The following is an 18405-nucleotide window of genomic DNA, read 5'->3' as shown; positions in this document are numbered from 1 at the left end:
TGTAGGATGTTCTTTAAAAATAAATCAGTGTTTTCATCTTTTGAATTAAAAATTTTAATTACCTGTATTTGGTGGCACAACCGGGTATTTCCCTAATAGTGCCCGTCTGCCAAGCCATAAGTACCCAGTATGTTCTGAAAAATACCTATATACTGTATATCAACCAAGCCGTGGACTTTATATTTCTCAATGTAATCTCCTGCGGTAATTTTAGCTTGAACCTATTAAGCTGTAAAACAACTGATCAATTTGTGTAAATAGTCTAAATGAGAAATATATATTATGTATCCTTGTTCCGTATAATCTGCACATTTATGTCCTACTATGTGTTTTTATGTATTTCCAAGTAATTAGTTATCAAGGGTGCATGGTCTTTTATGGCTCTGATTGGCTTTGAATCTTTTCTGTTTGTGTTTTTCTTTGGTTCTTGGTGGTGTGCTGCATATTATCCAGAATAACCCTTGTCACCTGGAGTTATGCGTCGACTCTTGGCCTATATTCAGCAGTCATTTGTTATCGTCGAAAAAAACAGGCAAGATGGAAATATAAAACAGATCATGTATTACGTCGCAGACCCGACACTGGATGCTGTATTCATCTTCTGAAATGAACATGACATTTTTAAGGCTGTTGTCAACTGCTCACCTGACATATGCACTATCTTCACCCTGAGCCCGGACACCTTGAGAACAATGCTCCTTGAGACCAGAATTGTAAACTGGAAGAACGGGCTAACGTTTAGAGGTAGGGCACTCCTGGCCTCATCCCTATGTGATGCAATATGCTTCTATTTGTTAGGATTGTCATGCTTGGTTAAAATCTTTTTTTTTTTGTCTTAAGTATCAATTTCTAATTGTTGTCTTTGAAAGGCATTCCAAGGTCACTCTAAGCATTCCAAGGTCACTCTAGGTTCCAAGGTGGTCTTATAAAAGACAGTGCTTCCTTAAATGGACTGGATATAAATGAATATGGTGATTAAAATACCTACATTCATCGCAGTTCACACAGCATGGCATACCATGGGTACGATGAGCCACAGTTGACTATTTACAACAGAATTTTGGCTTACTTTTCTTTGTTTTTGTACACGTCAAATCAACAACTTAAATACTCTTAACCTCACCTTGCATCAATCATTAGCATTCTCTCCCATGACCAAAAAGAAGCACCCTCTGAAAATCTCTAGCCTGGATGTGTCCCACACAGAGGTATTGGACTGACACCTGCCTTACGGAGGGACCCAGGAGAGAGTGAGCCACGTTAGGGCTTGTATCCGACACCTGCCGAACGTCTGTGTGACAGACAACAGGGAACAGCCGGTGTCCTGGATGCTGTCTGACAAGCTGTGTGAGCTGAGGATAGCCTACACCTCCCCGGAATACCGGAGGGCCGGACACTTGATGGCACTGTCCGCAGCGCTGGTGCGCAAGGTGAGTACCATGGGCCTGCCGGTTTTACTGTCACGTCAACTGGGAGAACCATCCCGCCATGACCGCCGTGACATCACTGGGATTCTCCAGGTGTCCCTCGATGGAAAATATATCAGTGTTGCTTATATGCAAGGATAAATACTGAAGACTTCTTACTCTATGCAATAAAAAGATGATGGCATATAATAAAAGTGGCGCTGTTAGTGTTTGTTGTGTGTATGTGTGAGTAAAACTGTGTGTGTTTTCAGCAACATTGTCGTGTTCAGAGTTTAGAAATGAAAAAATACGTTATCTGTGGTACGACGATGCACTGGACATTTTGCTTCCATCCTCTTCCAATTCTGCCTGTGTGTGACACAAATCTTTTTCCAGTCTTGTGCATCTAGACAGCGGTTTTGATTTAAGACCCTTCTCTCAATCACCCAAAGAGACTCCCCCCTCCCATGGGCATCCCCTCTGGAGGTATGTAGCCTCAGAGCTGATTGCCTCTCTGTTTTAGCAGCAATGCACCATTCAAGTCTGCAGGCAACTTGACAAATGAGCAGCGATCGTAGCATAGGGGTGTTTGTACTGCACCACCAACCCCATCCTACTTCATCCCGACCCGCAGTGGTTATACCTTTGCTGAGTCTAAGCGCCCCCGCCCCTCCCCCCCCTCACACACACACACACACACACACACTCCTGCTCTCCCCTCTTTCCTCACTTACTCACTCACTCCTTATCTTCCACACTCTGGGACAACTCACAGACATAACTGCAAGTGCACATAGGTAGACACACAACCATACTAAACCTTTGCATTCTAACTCTCTCCTTGAAGCACACACAGAACTCCCTCTTCACTAGAGTACACGTCCATAAAAAATCCATTCTGTCCATCAGGAGTAAGTAGAGTACAGCAGCTTGCTCTACTATACCAACTAGTAACATTAGAAAAGTGTGGGTGTTTCAAAAAGGTGTGGGAACATTCACACAGGATGCTGTGAAACACCCAGCCACTATCTTCTGTGTCAAAAAATACACTGGAGGCAAACCGGAAGTGAATCATTCCATTTACCATGGAAGCCTCTGACTGTTGCTAAACTGGGAACCTATAGAAAAGACAATCAAAGATGAATCTGAATCTGAATCTGAATGACAGCATCCACCCTCTGGTTTAAGCAGGATTTTGCACCTGAGAACCATAAATAGAAGGAGCTCAGTGTATGTCCGAAGCAGCCCGTCATCATTCACCTTGGCTTTTGTGGCTGTGACTTGTCTGCAGGCTGCCAGCCACATGTGCTGTCCAACAAAAGCAGATCACTCTGTGATCTGTGGAGTGGGGACGTACTATTGATCCTGCTGAAATGATGGTTTTTAAAAGGCAGGCAGTAAGCATGTCTGTACTCCTCCCACAGCGTGTGGGTCGCCATGGCCTGGCCAGAGATATCCCCCTCCTCAGCACTTTGCACTCTGGCCCAACAGGAAAATTGCATTTTTTCTCTTAGACAGCTGAGCAGAGGGTAATTCAAGTCATTGAGCTATGCTCTCTGCTAGAGATGTAAAATGAGCCATATTACCTTCAGGCACGATGCTCAGTGGACAAATAAGGTCATTTGCATGCTAGGTTATGGTGGTTGTCAAAGTAATATCAAGAGGATTGTTGGTATGATATACTAGCTGAGAGAATTTGTATCATTTAATCATTGAATCAAAAGTAATTAATTTGTTGGTAAGGCAAGAGGTGTCTATAAAATCCTCAGCAGAGCAGACTCTATGCCTCTTCATGGAAAGCACTGGGTAGGTTTGGTTTATCCCAATAGTTGCTGTCCTATGCCACTTGTGTTTGTGTGTCCTCATGTCTAGTGATGGTAATTCTAGACAGAATGTATACTAAATTCAATTCAGCGTCAATCAGAAACGAAAATGTACTCGGATGAATGTGTAGGATACAGCCACTAGATGGCAACAGATTAACACGATATCACACTGTGGCACGCCACTGTTTCAGGAGGATGCTGGTACACTCTTTTCACTGACTCATCAAGACATACATTCGCCTGTATGCAGAGATATAAATTCAATGGGATGACATCAGACCTGCTATACTTGATTTATAAGGGATGAAAGTGATTCATCTTGATTGACCCTCTACCATCACTTTTTACATCATACATTTCTTAACCTCTGAGTAAATTCAGTTCTACCAGGATGGCTTTACTTTACAGGACATTCTGCCTGGGACTGAGCACTAAAGTGGCAAAGGGATTTTCAACTTCAGGGATGCATCCTTCTGACATCAGTTGAGAGACTTTTAAACTGGATGAATGAACACACATTGCAATATTGGTAGGCCTATATAAATAATTAAACATTACATAAAATTATGTTATGGTGCATCTGGGTCAAATTACATAGTCAAACATTATGGCCTATATTTTTCAATTTTTTAGTAATATTTATTTTTGCAAAAGGTTAAGTAAATCTTAATTTCTCTCAACATTTAAAAATAAAATGTTACCGACAACACCTGTACAGCTTACACTGACGTTGCAAACGTTGACGTTGTTATTTAAATAATAATCTACACATTGTGCTGAAAAATGTAAAATCTTTTTTACATATCGTAACCCTCATCAATTTGGATGCCCCAATCCAAAAGTAAAGTTTACAAGGTTTGATTAATATACTTGGGCTTCTACAACTTCTTGGTCAGGAAGTAATTACAAACAATGCAACGTTTGTGAAAAGTCAAGTTACTCATAACGAGCGTCAAATTATATCAACCCGTGCTCTGCAAGTCCTTAACATAACGATCATTGTATACTCCATTAGGCTATATAGTAGGCTATTTCTACGGTCAAGACGTCCAAGGGAGGTCCTAATCTAGTACAGCAGCTGGGAGCTATTTACCACGTGACTGGATAGATGTTACAGCAGCCATCATTTTACCTAATTCATGTTCAACCCAAAAGAGGAAAGAGGAGCAGGGATGAAACGAGCAGCCATGGAGTAGGCCGGGAATGAGAAGTCACATATTACTATTCTATCTGTTATTTTATTGTTTTTATAAGACTCTTGCCAAGGTGAGTTTGATATCCGCCTATGATATATACGGTGCCTATTAGCGTGTATTTTCGAGTTTGTTCATGGTTTTATATGCTCATTATGTTCGAGATGGCTATAAAATGTTGCTTGTTCCAGTACAGAATTTGTAAAACACACATTTCAGCTGTAATTTAATCATAATTGTCGTTGGAATGTTGGGGGATTGTGTTTTTGTGCCGCGCCTGTGTGTGGCTAAAATGTTAGCGATGTACTTCCTGTGTAACAAAGTAGCCATACGCGGAACGATTGCATAGCCTTCAATGTTACAAGTCAACATTGATTGTTGTTGGCGCGTGCAGACCGAATGTTCGCGCAAGGACTCATCCTGGCCCAATTGTGAAGGCTAGGCTATACACACAGGATTCTACTACAGTAGCTCCAAGCGAAAGTGGTTAGGTTAATAACTACATTTAGTACCCGTAAATGAGGTCGAAAATATGTAGGCTGTTATGCCAAAAAGGTTGGAAATGCAGATTTTAATCTCGTCTAATTGATCCAATTGCATGCAGGTGGTCCTGACAACGCTACTGAGGTAATCTGTCTCTAGAACCATGGTAAATCTCTTAAAATGCTTTACCTTAATCAAACTCATGCCAGCTTTAATTGTACCACTCAGAATTTCAATGGAATTCTTCAAATTAATTGAAAAATTGCTAAATGGGTAGTCTCGATGGGAGTATTAGTTGTCCATTGAAAACTCCATGACTAAAACAATCCAACTAATGAATCACACCTACCAAGGTGTGGGTTGAATTAACACGTTTTTATTACAAGTTTAAACGTGAGATTTTGCAGAAGACAAGTGGTGCTTCGGCCCAGCTAATCTACCAAGGCCTCTCCGGCATTTCAATCAGCTCACTACCTAGGGGCCCGCGAACCCCCAACTGGTTGTCGGACTCCTGCCCAAATACCGAAACAAGCCCCTGCTACCTTTCCAAGGTTTGAAGCGACAAAGAATCAAATTCTTTAGAAGTTGTAACTGTTTCTAAACATTGTTTACTATGAATGTTGAGGATGTGTAGTTATCAACAGTGGACTGAGGGGGAAATGGTTACATTTCAACAGTATCAAAGTTTACAAATGAACATGTTTCACTCTCCTTGAAGGCTGGACAGGCATTGAAAAAGAGATTGTTTACATTCAGAGACTGACCACCCGCTGCTTGCTTCTCCTTCCCTCCTGTTTTGTCGTCACTGAGGAGACATGACCCATTTAAATGGTTGTTTACTTGCATTAGAAAAAGAGCCAAAACACTTCTCAATGAACTCTTGTCTACAATTTAATTAGAGGGGCCTTCCCAGCAGCCAGTTTTTCAACGTATCACAGTTCCCTGAATGGCATAGCAACAGGGGCAGATGTACACTAACTGTAGGGTTTTCCTTTTATTTTTTCGTTATGAAATGAAGAATCAATTACAAGTGTCAGAGTACACAACATGCAAAGGGCGTGCAGGTATTGATGGCTTTTTGAGTCTGTGTTGATCTGGTTACGTTATAAAATGCAGTCACATTATTGTCACAGATGTAAAGTATAGTTTGTCCGGTTCTCATCAGACATACGGCGCCAACTCTTGAGGTCTACAGCCAAATCCACTGCCAGTTTGACAATTTGTGGTCCAGTCTTTGCCACCAATGTTTCCCTTGAAAACACTGCCATAGCATGTTTTATATTTTTAAGCCAGACATTTTATTATTGCGTTTCCTGTATCTTCTGACTAGACAACTATGTAATAGGAAATGGCTGGATTTTTTGTTGTTGCCATATTGTCTATTTTTGGAAATGGTGGGTTTTTGGTTTTAGACTGGCTGGCCAACATGTTGTATAGCACAACAGTGTGGGCATTTTTGTATTTTGTTTTGAAGGATAACTGGCTAGATGGTGTGAATCATAAAGGCTTCCTTTATAATCTTGTATTACCCTGGGATCACATAGATGTGAAACCACTTGTGTTTCGAATATCAGACAGTGGAGGTCTCTTGTGGGTTAACACCAACCATTATGAAAAACAAACATGCACTGTTGCATCTGCACACTGTACTCTATGTACCTTGTGTTTTCTCATCAGATGAGGTCATGGTGAAGATTTCAGGGCCATTAACCCACTGAGCTGAATACTCCCCTGTGGTGGTGCCGCTGTGTCTTTGATGCCTTTTGAAGGTCGTCTTCTTATACACGTAGTGTATGTGTGTAATGATTAACGTTTTCTTCTCATCTTTTGTCTAATCTCTCTAGGTGGGCTAAACCAACACCTAGCCTGACCCCCGTTTCCTGGCAACTAGTAACGCCGGGACCAAAGTCAGTCCCCTGATTGGGTAAACGGGTGGTGGGAGGTGGAGAGCAAAGGGGCACAAACTGATTAGTTCCCCCTCCCTTTTTCTTCGTTTTGAGGAGGTGGAGAGGAGGGCACTGGTCCAACCACCCGGAGCATGGGGCAGAAAGTCCCAGGCGGCATTAAAACCATCGACATGCGGGATCCAGCGTTTCGGCCCCTAAAGCTGGAGCTGCAGGCCCTGGACCACACCAAGCCGTCCCGGCTGGACCTGCTGCTGGACATGCCCCAGGTCAACCAGGAAGCCCAGGTGCAGCACTCGTGGAACAACGACGACCGCTCCCTCAACATCTTCGTCAAGGACGACAACAAGCTGGTGTTCCACCGTCATCCCGTGGCCCAGAGCACGGACGCCATCCGGGGTCGGGTGGGCTACACCCGGGGACTGCACGTCTGGGAGATCAGCTGGGCCATGCGTCAGCGGGGCACGCATGCCGTGGTTGGCGTGGCAACGGGTGAAGCTCCACTGCACTCTGTAGGCTACACGGCCCTGATAGGGAACAACCATGAGTCCTGGGGCTGGGACCTGGGGAGGAATAAACTATTCCATGACGGCAAGAACCAGACAGGGAAAACCTACCCAGCCTTCCTGGAGTCAGACGAGACCTTCATAGTGCCTGACTCCTTCTTGGTAGTGTTGGACATGGACGAGGGAACTCTTAGTTACATTGTGGACGGACAGTATCTGGGAGTTGCTTTTCGAGGACTGAAGGGCAGGAAACTGTATCCTGTCGTTAGTGCAGTGTGGGGACACTGTGAAATCCGAATCCGGTACATAAATGGACTAGATCGTAAGTACCAGCCACACTGACATCTCTGCCTGCCTGTAATGTGTCCTAATCCTTAATTCTTCTGCTTCCCTCAAGGGAAGCTTGAGTAACAGTGGCTGCACGTTGGCCACGGCAGTCATTTTATAACTAGGTCATGGACCCGGTTTCAGTGTTTTATTGATGCAATGAACATGGGTGTGACACCCAAGGATTGGTTTAATGAAAACCTGCAGATTGAGGTTACCACAGGGCACCAAAGTACAGTTTGCCAAACCCCTTGTCCAACTATTATGCAAACCTGCCAAGACCACACCTGGTAAAGGTGCAATTACATAATTTGTTTAATCTCCTTAACCCATGGCCCAGAGACAGCAGGAATTGAACATGCTGTACATTAGTATGGAGTGTACGTGCCGGGGCCAAACACTTCTTCTCCCTGATGTCACATGGGGATTGGGGTAGCTTGACACCATTTTAAAATTTATTTTTCAGCTTGGACATGGGTTATCTGAAGGAAAGGACAATACACAACTGTCCCCGCCCTCAGCCCAGATGAACCAATACCTGAAATGTGTCTCTAAAACCACTTTTATGAATGGATGGTAAATGACCCAGTTGTTTGGTTATTTTTCTAAGTGACAGTGTTTGTGTCCTCTGCCCACAGCGGAGCCCCTCCCGTTGATGGACCTCTGCAGGCGTTCTGTGAGGGTGGCTCTGGGGAGGGAGCGTCTGGGAGAGATCCATGGCCTGCCCCTACCTGCTTCCCTCAAGAACTACCTACTGTACCAATGACCTCTCGCCGCCACGTGAAACGACACTGCACACACTCTGCTGTCGCCCTCTTCGTTGTCTCTTCTCTGGGAGGGCGAGGAACTTAGTTCCTCCAGAACTGACTCGGGGCTCACCCGGAACTAAGGGCTGTTTCAACCTAAATCCCTGAACACATCCAGGTTGGATGGGGTTACTGGTGTCTTAGTTTTTAAAATAATGATCCTGTTTTTATGGCTTACTACAATCATATAAGTGGGACTTGTGTGTGATGGGCTGAAAACTATGCAGATACTGACCAGATGGTGACAGGCCTTGTGGCCAGTCCTCTTCCAGTCTCTTCAGTGAATTGAATTTGATGGTACCTCTGCTTTAACCCAGACCTCTATACTGAAATTTTAATAATATGATGGCTGCGTAAATGATATCCTGCTAGTTAGAATATTTTCTATTGACATCCTAGTCTTGATTAGTCGGGGTATGTCAGCATTGTTTCTGACCACAGGGTGGCGCTGTTCTCCTTTTAAACTGTACATTTCCACTTGGTGAAATGTTCGAAATCAGATTTTTTTTTTTTGTTGTCTTTGTCTTTTTAGAACATTTTCCAGAATACGCCAGGTTACTGTTCACAACCCACTCAATGCTAGGATATGGTGTTTGGCTATCTATGTTGAGTCTATAATTCTCTGTATATGCTGCACAGTTGTTGGGTTTCCTGGACAGAGCATCTGACCTCAGTTTGTCACAGTAAAACTCAACAGTGTTGGTACGTTAGTGCAGAGAGGTTATAGTTCTCCCTATCAGGTTTTCTCTGCAATATTTAAAGTGCCTGTTTCTATACTGTTTGGGCACCCTAGACTGTGAACACAATGCCATTACCCAAGAGATGTTTATTATCAAAGTACAAAAAGAAATGTTGTGGTTTATTGTAGCATGCAACCAGCAGGAGTTAATTTTTTTTTTTTTTGGCCAAGCAATACAATTATTGTACTAAACTCTTTGAACATGTTCATTGTTGTCACTCCTTGCTTTAAGCATATATACAGGACAGAACTGATTATTAAATATTAATTTGGGAGCTGTAAAAGCAGGTCTGATATGGTGCCTTTTTAAATAGGTGACCCATTTCTTGTTTTTGTGTGCATGCATTGTAATATACAGTGCAGTGATCATCCGGACTAGACCATCCACTATGGGGGGGGGGGGGGGGGGGGTCCACAAGATATGGCAAAATACCCATCAATACATTTTTATAGAAGTATTTTTAAATGTGCAGATGTACTCCTTGTTTATCATTGGGCAAAGCATGAATACGCTGTACAGTGCACTTGCTCACCCCAGCTTGCAGTTGCTCATTTTGTTTGTATTCCTTGATGTAGATTGTAACTACCTAGTAAAAGTTGATCATAAATTATGTTTTGCATCAACTCTACTTTATTTTCTCTTGGATTGGGAAGGTGCTGGAAATTGAAAGTGAATACTAACAACTGCTTTAATAAGAGCATGAAGAAAATGTTTCATCTTGCCAGACTGCTGCTTACTCATGTTGACAGGTAAAGCCAAAGGGCTGATTTCTTCAGCAATTCTCCTGGCTTAATAAGGGAATCCAATGCGTCTACTACTGTTAAGGTTCAGAGTTGGGCTAACTTGGGGGGTATTCCCGAAAGCAGGTTGATGACATACCCAGCATGGCCTAAAATGGTGTTCCTCAAACCTGGTCCTCGGGTCCCACTAGGACAGTGCATGTTTTTAGATATTTCCCTGCTCCAACACACTTGATTCAAATTAATTAATCAGGCTTCTGTTGTGCTTCATAACGACCCATTCATTAGAATCAGGTGTGTCATATGAAACCGAACGATAAAGCCCGAAAACGATGCTCTGTCCAATACTGATTCTGAGGATGTGAAAGATTGCTTGCTATGGAAGCAAATCAGTAACATGTTTTGAATTTTAAAAGGCATTGAATACTTAATATTTAAATTTCAACACCACTGAATTTGTTGGTTTTGAATTCACCTATTTAAAATTGAAATATGAATTTTGTTGCAATGTAAAAAATCTGATCAAAAAATTTAAGATTCGGAAATTCAAGCTGCTGAAATTCGGATGGTGAAATTCTGATCAAAAAAATTTGAGCCCAAAAAAAAGATTGCAACATCCGGGATACCATGGATGGGTAAGGCAATCGAGTGTGAATGCGATCGAACCATCTCACTTCTCCGTGAAGGGTCCAAATGCAGACCTGTATCTCCTCAGGCACCTCTCATCCAAGTGTAGCTACAGGCAGTCATACATGCAGATCAATCATATTACAACAACAGCCTGGCTGGGGTCTGAAGAGAGAGGCCTCGGTCTGAAGTATCCCGAATGTTGCATTCTGAATTTTTTGGGCTCTATTTTTTTGGATCAGAATTTTGCTATTTGAATTTCAACAGTCTGAATTTTGTTATATTTGAACTTCTGACGCTTGAATTTTTTTTGTGATCTGAATTTTACTGTTTGAATTTGAGCAACCTGAATTTCCGAACATAGAATTTGGGGATCTGATTAATTTATTTTTTACATTGAAATAAATGTATAATTCAATTTTAATAAGGTGAATTCAAAACAGACACATTCAGTGGTGTTTACATTTCCATAATAAGTATTCAATACTTTTTCAAATTCAAGTTCTCTCCAGCTGACGCACAGTAACATTGCTGTCTCAGCTGGATAGTTAAACTTGCGCATAACCTGCTTTCTGGAATTCCCCCGAGGAAAAAAATGTTTTGACACACAGCTACATGTGGTCACTGTAAACATTTCCAGACACTATCTGGTCACTTTTTATCGGTAGGTTAAACCCATCCTGATATGTGAATGAGCCAGAGTCACTCAGTTACTTCAAGATACACACCTCCACCACCCATTGGCTGTGAGTCCATAACACCATGTGAGGTGCCACTGTGAGAAGTAATGGTGTCATGTTTACCCATAGTTGACACTGTTCGCCTCTATTTTCTTGGTAATGTGAGTTGGCTGTTGAATAAAAGAGGTGATGGCGTGTTTAAACAATTTGAAAACTACAGTATTTACAGGACACACAGAACCTGTGTTACTAGTGTGTTCTTAGTCCAGCAGCCCAGTGCCACTAACATCATGAATACATTTTAATACTGTTAAATTAGCTGTTCAGGTTAACATTCTGACATGCTGTCTATTCAACATGATCTGAAATAATGGTTGTATTTAATGAGGGACCAGCCAGATTCTTCCAAATGTTACCCTATTCCCTACTCAGAAAAAAAATCTGTGATTACTATTAAAGATATCGGATGTCAATTTTAATTCAAATAATTGTTTACAATTGTTTTCTAAGTGTCTGTTTATTGTTTATAAAGTCGCCTAGATTTTGGCCTGTCCATTTATTTGTATACAACTGGCCTAGGGAAAATGTGCCCTATTTCCCATGTTCAATAAATACATAATTATTGGCCTTCTAGAAAAAGAAAAATCTTAATATTCCTTTAAACCTGTGTTGTTTTGATCCAACAATTGAGAGGTTATACCCTGCTTACGTCATGAACAACACCCCTGACCAGCCCCCATGACGCATGTGTTTTCTATGCAAACTGCGCAGGACTGACGGGCAACGCATAAACCCGGACACCGGCTGCGACTGAGCAGGCCAGCTGTTTCAGCTTGCCTTACTTACATAGAGGCACAAAAGGAGTATGGTCAAAGATTAAAAATGGTGCAAAAAGACACACTATTGCATCTCTTCGCAGGGGGGTAAGTGTTTTTTTTGTTAATTCTAAAAATAACGTTAAGCAGTATGCGGAAGGTCCTCCAACCAAAATGTATTTATCGTAGGCTATAGCCTCACTACAGTATTTCCGCGAGTGAAACGTGTTGGTGTCGTGGAACAACATTGTATAGCTAGCTAGCTAGCTAGCTATATCTTAAAACATTCCGTTTTGAAGCTTGAATTCTCTGTTAGTGTTAGTGGTGCTAAACTTTCAGACAAAGGCATCTTAAATAACTGGCTTCATGTAGCTAAGTGTTAAATACTACCGGCCGGTGTTTGAAAGCTAGCACAGCTAAGCTAACTAATTAGCGTAGTCTAAACTACAAGTGAACTAGACCTTACTGTTTTTTACATTACACATCGTACATTATACGATGTGAGATAGTCGATCGGCTGCGTGGGTGATTAGTACTCTGCCTTGAAGACTACGGCCAGCTATTGCTAGCTAGCTAGCATAGCGAGCTAACGTTTCTAAATGAGACTAGCTCGTGAGTCAGTGACAGTTGATCAGTTTACCATTAATTTAAACACAAATAATTAGTATGTTATGAAACGATTGTTGAGCAATAAATATGAACATTTCACCTGAAACTATTGGTACTTTATTTTGCCAGGGTCCTGAGATGTCTGGCAAGTGGCGGATTCTGTTCGTAGTCTGACCTTAGAATATGTCCTCACGGCAGTGTTGCATAATGTGCTCCTCCAAAGTCTGCACTAGCCTGCCTTTCGTAGCTTAGCATGTATTAGCATCATTGTATCAATTTAACGTGTTGGCTGGCATTTTTCAATTTAGTTTAGATACACTTATGTTAGCTAGACTAACCAGGTGTATACGGTCATATAATATGACTTTCCTCTCAATATGATTGGGCGTGAAAATGTAGCCTACAACCATTGTCCTAGAAATCTTTGCTCTTACAGTATTAGGAAACATGTATACAATTTAGATAATTTATTATGACATTTTAAATTACACAACTAGCTCACTTGACTGCTAACTACTTTCTTTTTATATGGCAAAACAGGTCAGACTACATTCAAAGTTGCCTAACCAAATTCTTGTCCCTAGTTTGCCTATGTTTATACCCCACTGGGTAGCTTAAGCTTGTAAAGAAGATACAGCCTTAGCTTGTCCACTACAGGACATTGTCCTCCAGACGTTCTAAAGGAATACTTATGCTAAGCTGCCTTTACCTTGTACTAAGCTTGTCTTTTGTAAGGCAGACTGTTTAAAAAGATTGCCCCACTGTCCCTTTTAACAGTGTTATCTTATGAACCTTCTGACCTTGACGGAGAGGTGTGGATTCATTGAATTGCAAACTTTTGATAGAGGAAATTACTGTATTTTATAAGAGCATAGAACATGGCCTAGGCTTTAGTTCACAAAAAATAAAAGAATAATGTTCTGTGTTAAATAACACGCATGGAGTGCTGACATTTGAATCACATCGTTAATACTGTATTTCTGGAGTAATCCAAGTGTTATTATTATGTATATATATTTTTTTACAAACATCCTGACATTGTCCTAGGAGGGTCATTCTGTGTGTCTGCCTTCTGATAATTAAACTGAGCATAAACTGTGTTTTCCAGATGTAGTGGCACGGTGGGAGCAATTATGACCTGCCCCCTGGAGGTGCTGAAAACCCGGTTGCAGTCCTCGGGTCTTTCGCTTAGGCCAGTCTTCCAGGTCCAGATGGGCACCCTCAGTGGCGCTGGAGTCATCCGACCAGGGACGGTCACCCCAGGCCTGCTGCAGGTCTTACGGTAAGCTGGATCCTGTTCCTGGTATTGCTGTGTGCTGACACACATGACAATCTTGAATGTTAACCTACCATGTTGACTTGGGGAAGCGAAATCAAAAAGATCAGTCAGTTCTAGATTGCCTGTATGTGTTTAATAGTGATGTCACAGTGGCTAGTTGCCAAGGAACCTGCTTATGTATCCATACCCAGATGTGTGGTCATGGCAATGTTGCCATAGGGATGTTGTTGTTTTTGCACATGCCAGATGTGGCTGCACAGTAGGCTGAATGAAAAATGTGTTTCTATCTGTACAGTGGTATTTAACAGGTCCCCTCCTAGTCTGACAAGAGACCCTTCACCCCTCCACCCTGCTCACATCTACCCAACCATACCCTGCCATCCCTCACCCGTGTCACCCACTTGAATTCAGGCACCTATTGAGTTGTCTGCCCCTCTCCTGAGGCCTGTTTCGGGGAGGTGGTTACCACAGCACCCCTACGTGCAGAAATGAACACGTGGGAAAAGATGTGCCGTGTGATGTCGTTGCCACAGTCTCATATTACTCCCCTCAAGGCCTGCTGGGGCCATTTCCCTAAACCGGTTTGGACTGGACTCGGATGAGCGATTTGGAGATCATAAACTTGCGATGTAACCGCTTCCTTGATAGACTTATTTTTCTTCGAATTTTGGGATGTTGCAATTAAAATGTTAAGCCTAGTTTTAAATACTGCTTAATCTGTCATCCATCACCCCCTGAGGTTGTTTAATTTCCCTATGAGGCTCAGGAATAGGTTAACTCTTTCCTGTTTTTTCCAGTGATCATTTCTGCATTTTCTTTGACAATGAGTCAATAGGAAACCATTTTGATATCAAAATACCGTATTGGCTTTTGACACCCACGCTCATTTATACCATTCAAACCCTTTTTGCATTTCTTTTCTACCATGGGTGTTCAGTGATAGAGATGTGCAAACAGTTACAGGTGTACTTTATAGAGCTTCACTTGTGCATTAGTTATCAACTCCCCCCAGCCTTGTTAGTGTGTTTGTGGAATAAAGGTCAGTCTGGTTATAATTCAAGGAGTGTTGATATACCCTGTTTGTCAGCCCACCAGAGGACACAGGGTTCATGGTGCGCTCCTCCTAAAATGTACACAGCAGAGGCCTGTTCATAACAATCGGTTGGTTTGACTCAAACGCTAGTGATCATTGACGCATGTACGCTTAGCCTCAGTTAAGTTGACATAAGCTCAGTTGTTAGATACAAGGTTCAGGAATAATCAAATAGATGTGGTGTTCAGTTAACTTGTGTGTGTGTTTTTAAATTTATAGTATGTTTGTTTTCCGTTCCAGGTCAATTCTAGAAAAAGAGGGACCAAGATCTCTTTTCCGTGGCCTGGGGCCCAATCTAGTTGGTGTTGCTCCTTCACGGTAATTTCTACTACTGAACATTGTCTGCATTTCGGAAGGGTGATTTTTTTTTTTATGTAACACCCTGTTGATACTGATGTGCTACTTGATCAAAATCCACCCTTAGCTCCCCTTTCCTGTCAAGCTTTGAGAAGGGACGCAAAACTGGAACCTTTCTTAAAATACAAGCAACATGTCTGCTTATCAGTGTAGCGTTGTTGAGAAACCATGCATGCATATTTTAAGATGTCAATGTAACCAAGGGAGCAGGGATGTTCAAGCATTCTTGGTGAGAATCCCCACAATGGGGCTAAAATGGTGTAATCAAAACAGACCATAATACCACAGTTTCAGAAAATGTGTTTTGAATATTTGTCTTTTGCACTGAGAAGATTTTCCTTTTAATTCATTAGATTTGTGTCTTTCATGCATGATTATCTTTGTTCCAGGCTTTGATGTACTGTACTATTTTAAGACCCACCACAGTAAACCAGTGGCCTAATGGAGATGCATTTGAAAATGACACCCAAAGAATAAATGAGTGGTTATTGAAAGAACACCTTTTTGGTCAGAGACTTGGCTGCACCCCTGCTCCATTGCCCAACTTTCAAAGGCCCACTTTCAGAATAGGTCCAGAGGCCTCTCGCTCGCTCGCCCAGTGCTTATTCAGCTCATTCTGGTGCTCTGACACGGGTTGTTCCAGAAGCGTAACTGAGAATGAGAGGGCAAGAGAGAGCGAGTGAGGGCAGGCAGTCGTGAACCGACTGCTCTGAACAGACTGTAATGATTCACTGCAGCAGCCATGTGATGATTACATAAACTCACTGTGCCATTTTCAAAACGCTCCCTTGTTAAAAACTCATGCCTAACTAAGGTTTAGCGCTATATTTAACTACATTCTTTTGCAGATTTTAACGTACCCTCTTTTCTGATTTCCAGAGCTATCTATTTTGCTGCCTACAAGAAGTCAAAAGAGACATTCAATGGCATCTTTGTTCCTAACAGTGGAGTGGTGCACATGTCCTCTGCAGGGTTTGCAGGTGAGACGGTGTGTTTATTGCATACAACCCCCGGTTAGCCCACAACTACTCCACATGCAGGATGAAGAATGACAATGCTCCCAACACCTGTCTTTTGTATCAAATGAAATCATAAAGCTACAATCTCAGCATATGCTGCCCGTCAGAAAACGATTTATTCCTGTGTGGTAACATGACCCTTCTCATTTGTTTCATGATTTAGCCTTTGTCACAAACTCTCTTATGAACCCCATATGGATGGTCAAGACCAGGATGCAGTTGGAAAAAAAGTGTGTACAAACTTATTTTCACTTGTTACTTTTTATGAGACTGTAATTCCAGTGTGTGTTCAGGAGTGCTACGTGGGTCTAGGTAGTGTTTTATTGTCACCACATTCAATTATGTGATTTAACCTTTGACAGGGACAGGGAAAGTCCTTGGCGGTACGCATGATCTAGCATGTGACCGTCCATAAATACCCATGCTGACGCAGCCTGGTGCATTGAGAGGAAGAGTCTATATTTACTCAGCTAAGAGCACATGAGCAATCGTATGAATGAGGTCCAATATGATTCTATTGGAGAAACTAAATATTTTACTTGTTAGTTGTCATATATCGGTTTAAAAGCTCAAAAATCAGCATTTAAGATTAAGTAAATATTGTTTTAACTAAGTGGGTTAAAACCAAAAAATGCTGTCATCTAAAAGGTCGTCCAGGCATCGCAAAAGTACAGTTGGTTTAAAAATAAAAAATAAAAAAAAAACTTATTTGCATCCGAAAATGACGTTCTTTGCCCTCCCCTTCAGAGCACGAGGAGAGAAGAAGATGAATGCAATGCAGTGTGCCCGCTACGTTTACAGAACAGAGGGGATCCGGGGTTTCTACCGAGGCCTCACCGCGTCCTATGCCGGGATCTCGGAAACCATGATCTGCTTCCTCATCTATGAGACGCTGAAGAAACACCTAACTGAGCGTCGCTTCACATCACCAAACAGTGACACAGAGAAAGGAGCATCAGTCTTCCTGGGTCTGATGATGGCTGCTGCTGTTTCAAAAGGCTGTGCATCCTGCATAGCCTACCCCCACGGTGAGCACTGGTCGGATGTGCCACCCTATATGTAATGAATTGGTACGTTATATCTCATTTCTACTGTTCCTCTGCATCTTTTCAGAGGTAATTCGGACAAGACTGCGAGAAGAAGGCAGCAAGTACAAGTATTTCTTCCAGACGGGGAGGTTGGTGGCTGTAGAGGAAGGCTACGCTGCTTTTTACAGAGGACTCATTCCACAGCTCATCAGACAGATACCCAACACAGCCATTGTGCTCTCCACCTATGAACTCATCATCCACTTGCTGGGGGAGTCTTCTAAATAAAGACATGGTGGGAAATGAATGGGGCCACCAAAGATACAGGATACCACTGGTACATTTGGGGAAAAAAGACAATTGCAGCTCATTTTTTTTGACAGGCTGCTAGAGAATAATTTATCTTGAGGAATTTGAAGCAGGTTATCCTAAGACCTGAAACCGATTTGAATTTTGCTGGAAGCATGTTATTTGAAAATGTTGATAATGCGTTACCGCAGGAAAACTCCATATCTCCAGGACTTTGTTTTTGCTATCCCACAAGAATAAAGGTCATCTGCATAGAGTACTGTTAAGTTAACTAAATTATTATAAGTATTATTTTTATTGTTACAGTCATTGTCTGTTCTTACTCTTTATCAATGGTTAATGTAACAAAGATCCATCACTTGGCAGGTTCTTTCCTTTTTTACATGAAGGGAAAAGATTAGGTATGTACAGAATTTTCCTTTCAAGCTTACCATTATGATAGTTCAGCTTATTCATTAGCTCATGGTGATGATTCTAAAGTTTTACTTTAGTTATTTTTCATATTTTCCATGAACTATACAGGTTTATCTGTATATATTTAGTTTGTTTGAGAATAGGCACATGTTTCAATATAATGACAAGAAGAATGCTTATTTGACCAGTGGCTAAATAAAACTGCACAGTGAACAGTTATTTTATTAATTGTTAGAAGATCTGA

General features: G+C 41.8%; 3 protein-coding genes across 5 annotated transcripts; all 3 read left to right on the top strand.

Moving 5' to 3' along the window:
* Positions 1 to 423: 423 nt before the first annotated feature.
* Positions 424 to 1575, top strand: LOC124480202 (glycine N-acyltransferase-like protein 2; the record flags this gene model as incomplete). Its single annotated transcript, XM_047039307.1, is given in 6 exon segments — positions 424 to 506; positions 508 to 531; positions 632 to 771; positions 1187 to 1228; positions 1231 to 1454; positions 1456 to 1575. Coding segments are annotated over 6 exon segments (633 nt in total), but the record flags the coding sequence as incomplete, so codon positions are not given.
* Positions 1576 to 4320: 2745 nt separating this feature from the next.
* Positions 4321 to 9801, top strand: spsb1 (splA/ryanodine receptor domain and SOCS box containing 1). 3 transcript variants are annotated; one of them, XM_047040472.1, is made up of 5 exons: positions 4322 to 4498; positions 5030 to 5459; positions 6753 to 6815; positions 6909 to 7640; positions 8284 to 9801. In XM_047040472.1, the coding sequence occupies exons 4-5, from the start codon at positions 6947 to 6949 to the stop codon at positions 8409 to 8411; spliced, it is 822 nt and encodes a 273-aa protein (XP_046896428.1). In that variant the 5' UTR covers positions 4322 to 4498; positions 5030 to 5459; positions 6753 to 6815; positions 6909 to 6946; the 3' UTR covers positions 8412 to 9801. The 3 variants fall into 3 exon arrangements, with proteins under 3 accessions (XP_046896429.1, XP_046896428.1, XP_046896427.1); XM_047040471.1 differs by lacking the exon at positions 5030 to 5459; XM_047040473.1 differs by lacking the exons at positions 5030 to 5459; positions 6753 to 6815 and having other exon boundaries at positions 4321 to 4498.
* A 2211-nt stretch (positions 9802 to 12012) lies between these two features.
* Positions 12013 to 18389, top strand: slc25a33 (solute carrier family 25 member 33). Its single transcript, XM_047039566.1, has 7 exons — positions 12013 to 12161; positions 13771 to 13944; positions 15275 to 15352; positions 16271 to 16371; positions 16574 to 16640; positions 17158 to 17438; positions 17524 to 18389. The coding sequence occupies exons 1-7, from the start codon at positions 12121 to 12123 to the stop codon at positions 17724 to 17726; spliced, it is 945 nt and encodes a 314-aa protein (XP_046895522.1). The 5' UTR covers positions 12013 to 12120; the 3' UTR covers positions 17727 to 18389.
* Positions 18390 to 18405: the final 16 nt, after the last annotated feature.

Source organism: Hypomesus transpacificus, chromosome 18, assembly GCF_021917145.1.
Source record: "Hypomesus transpacificus isolate Combined female chromosome 18, fHypTra1, whole genome shotgun sequence".
Lineage (NCBI taxonomy): Eukaryota > Metazoa > Chordata > Actinopteri > Osmeriformes > Osmeridae > Hypomesus > Hypomesus transpacificus.
This window is presented reverse-complemented; position numbering and strand designations above follow the sequence as displayed.

Excerpts from the sequence above, each read along its gene's own strand:
- spsb1 (XM_047040473.1), top strand. The coding sequence starts at position 6,947 with ATGGGGCAGAAAGTCCCAGGCGGCATTAAAACCATCGACATGCGGGAT. Across the intron at positions 7,641-8,283 it reads GTACATAAATGGACTAGATC|CGGAGCCCCTCCCGTTGATG; the intron begins GTAAGTACCAGC and ends CTCTGCCCACAG.
- slc25a33 (XM_047039566.1), top strand. The coding sequence starts at position 12,121 with ATGGTGCAAAAAGACACACTATTGCATCTCTTCGCAGGGGG. Across the intron at positions 16,372-16,573 it reads GTCCTCTGCAGGGTTTGCAG|CCTTTGTCACAAACTCTCTT; the intron begins GTGAGACGGTGT and ends TTCATGATTTAG. Across the intron at positions 17,439-17,523 it reads CTGCATAGCCTACCCCCACG|AGGTAATTCGGACAAGACTG; the intron begins GTGAGCACTGGT and ends GCATCTTTTCAG.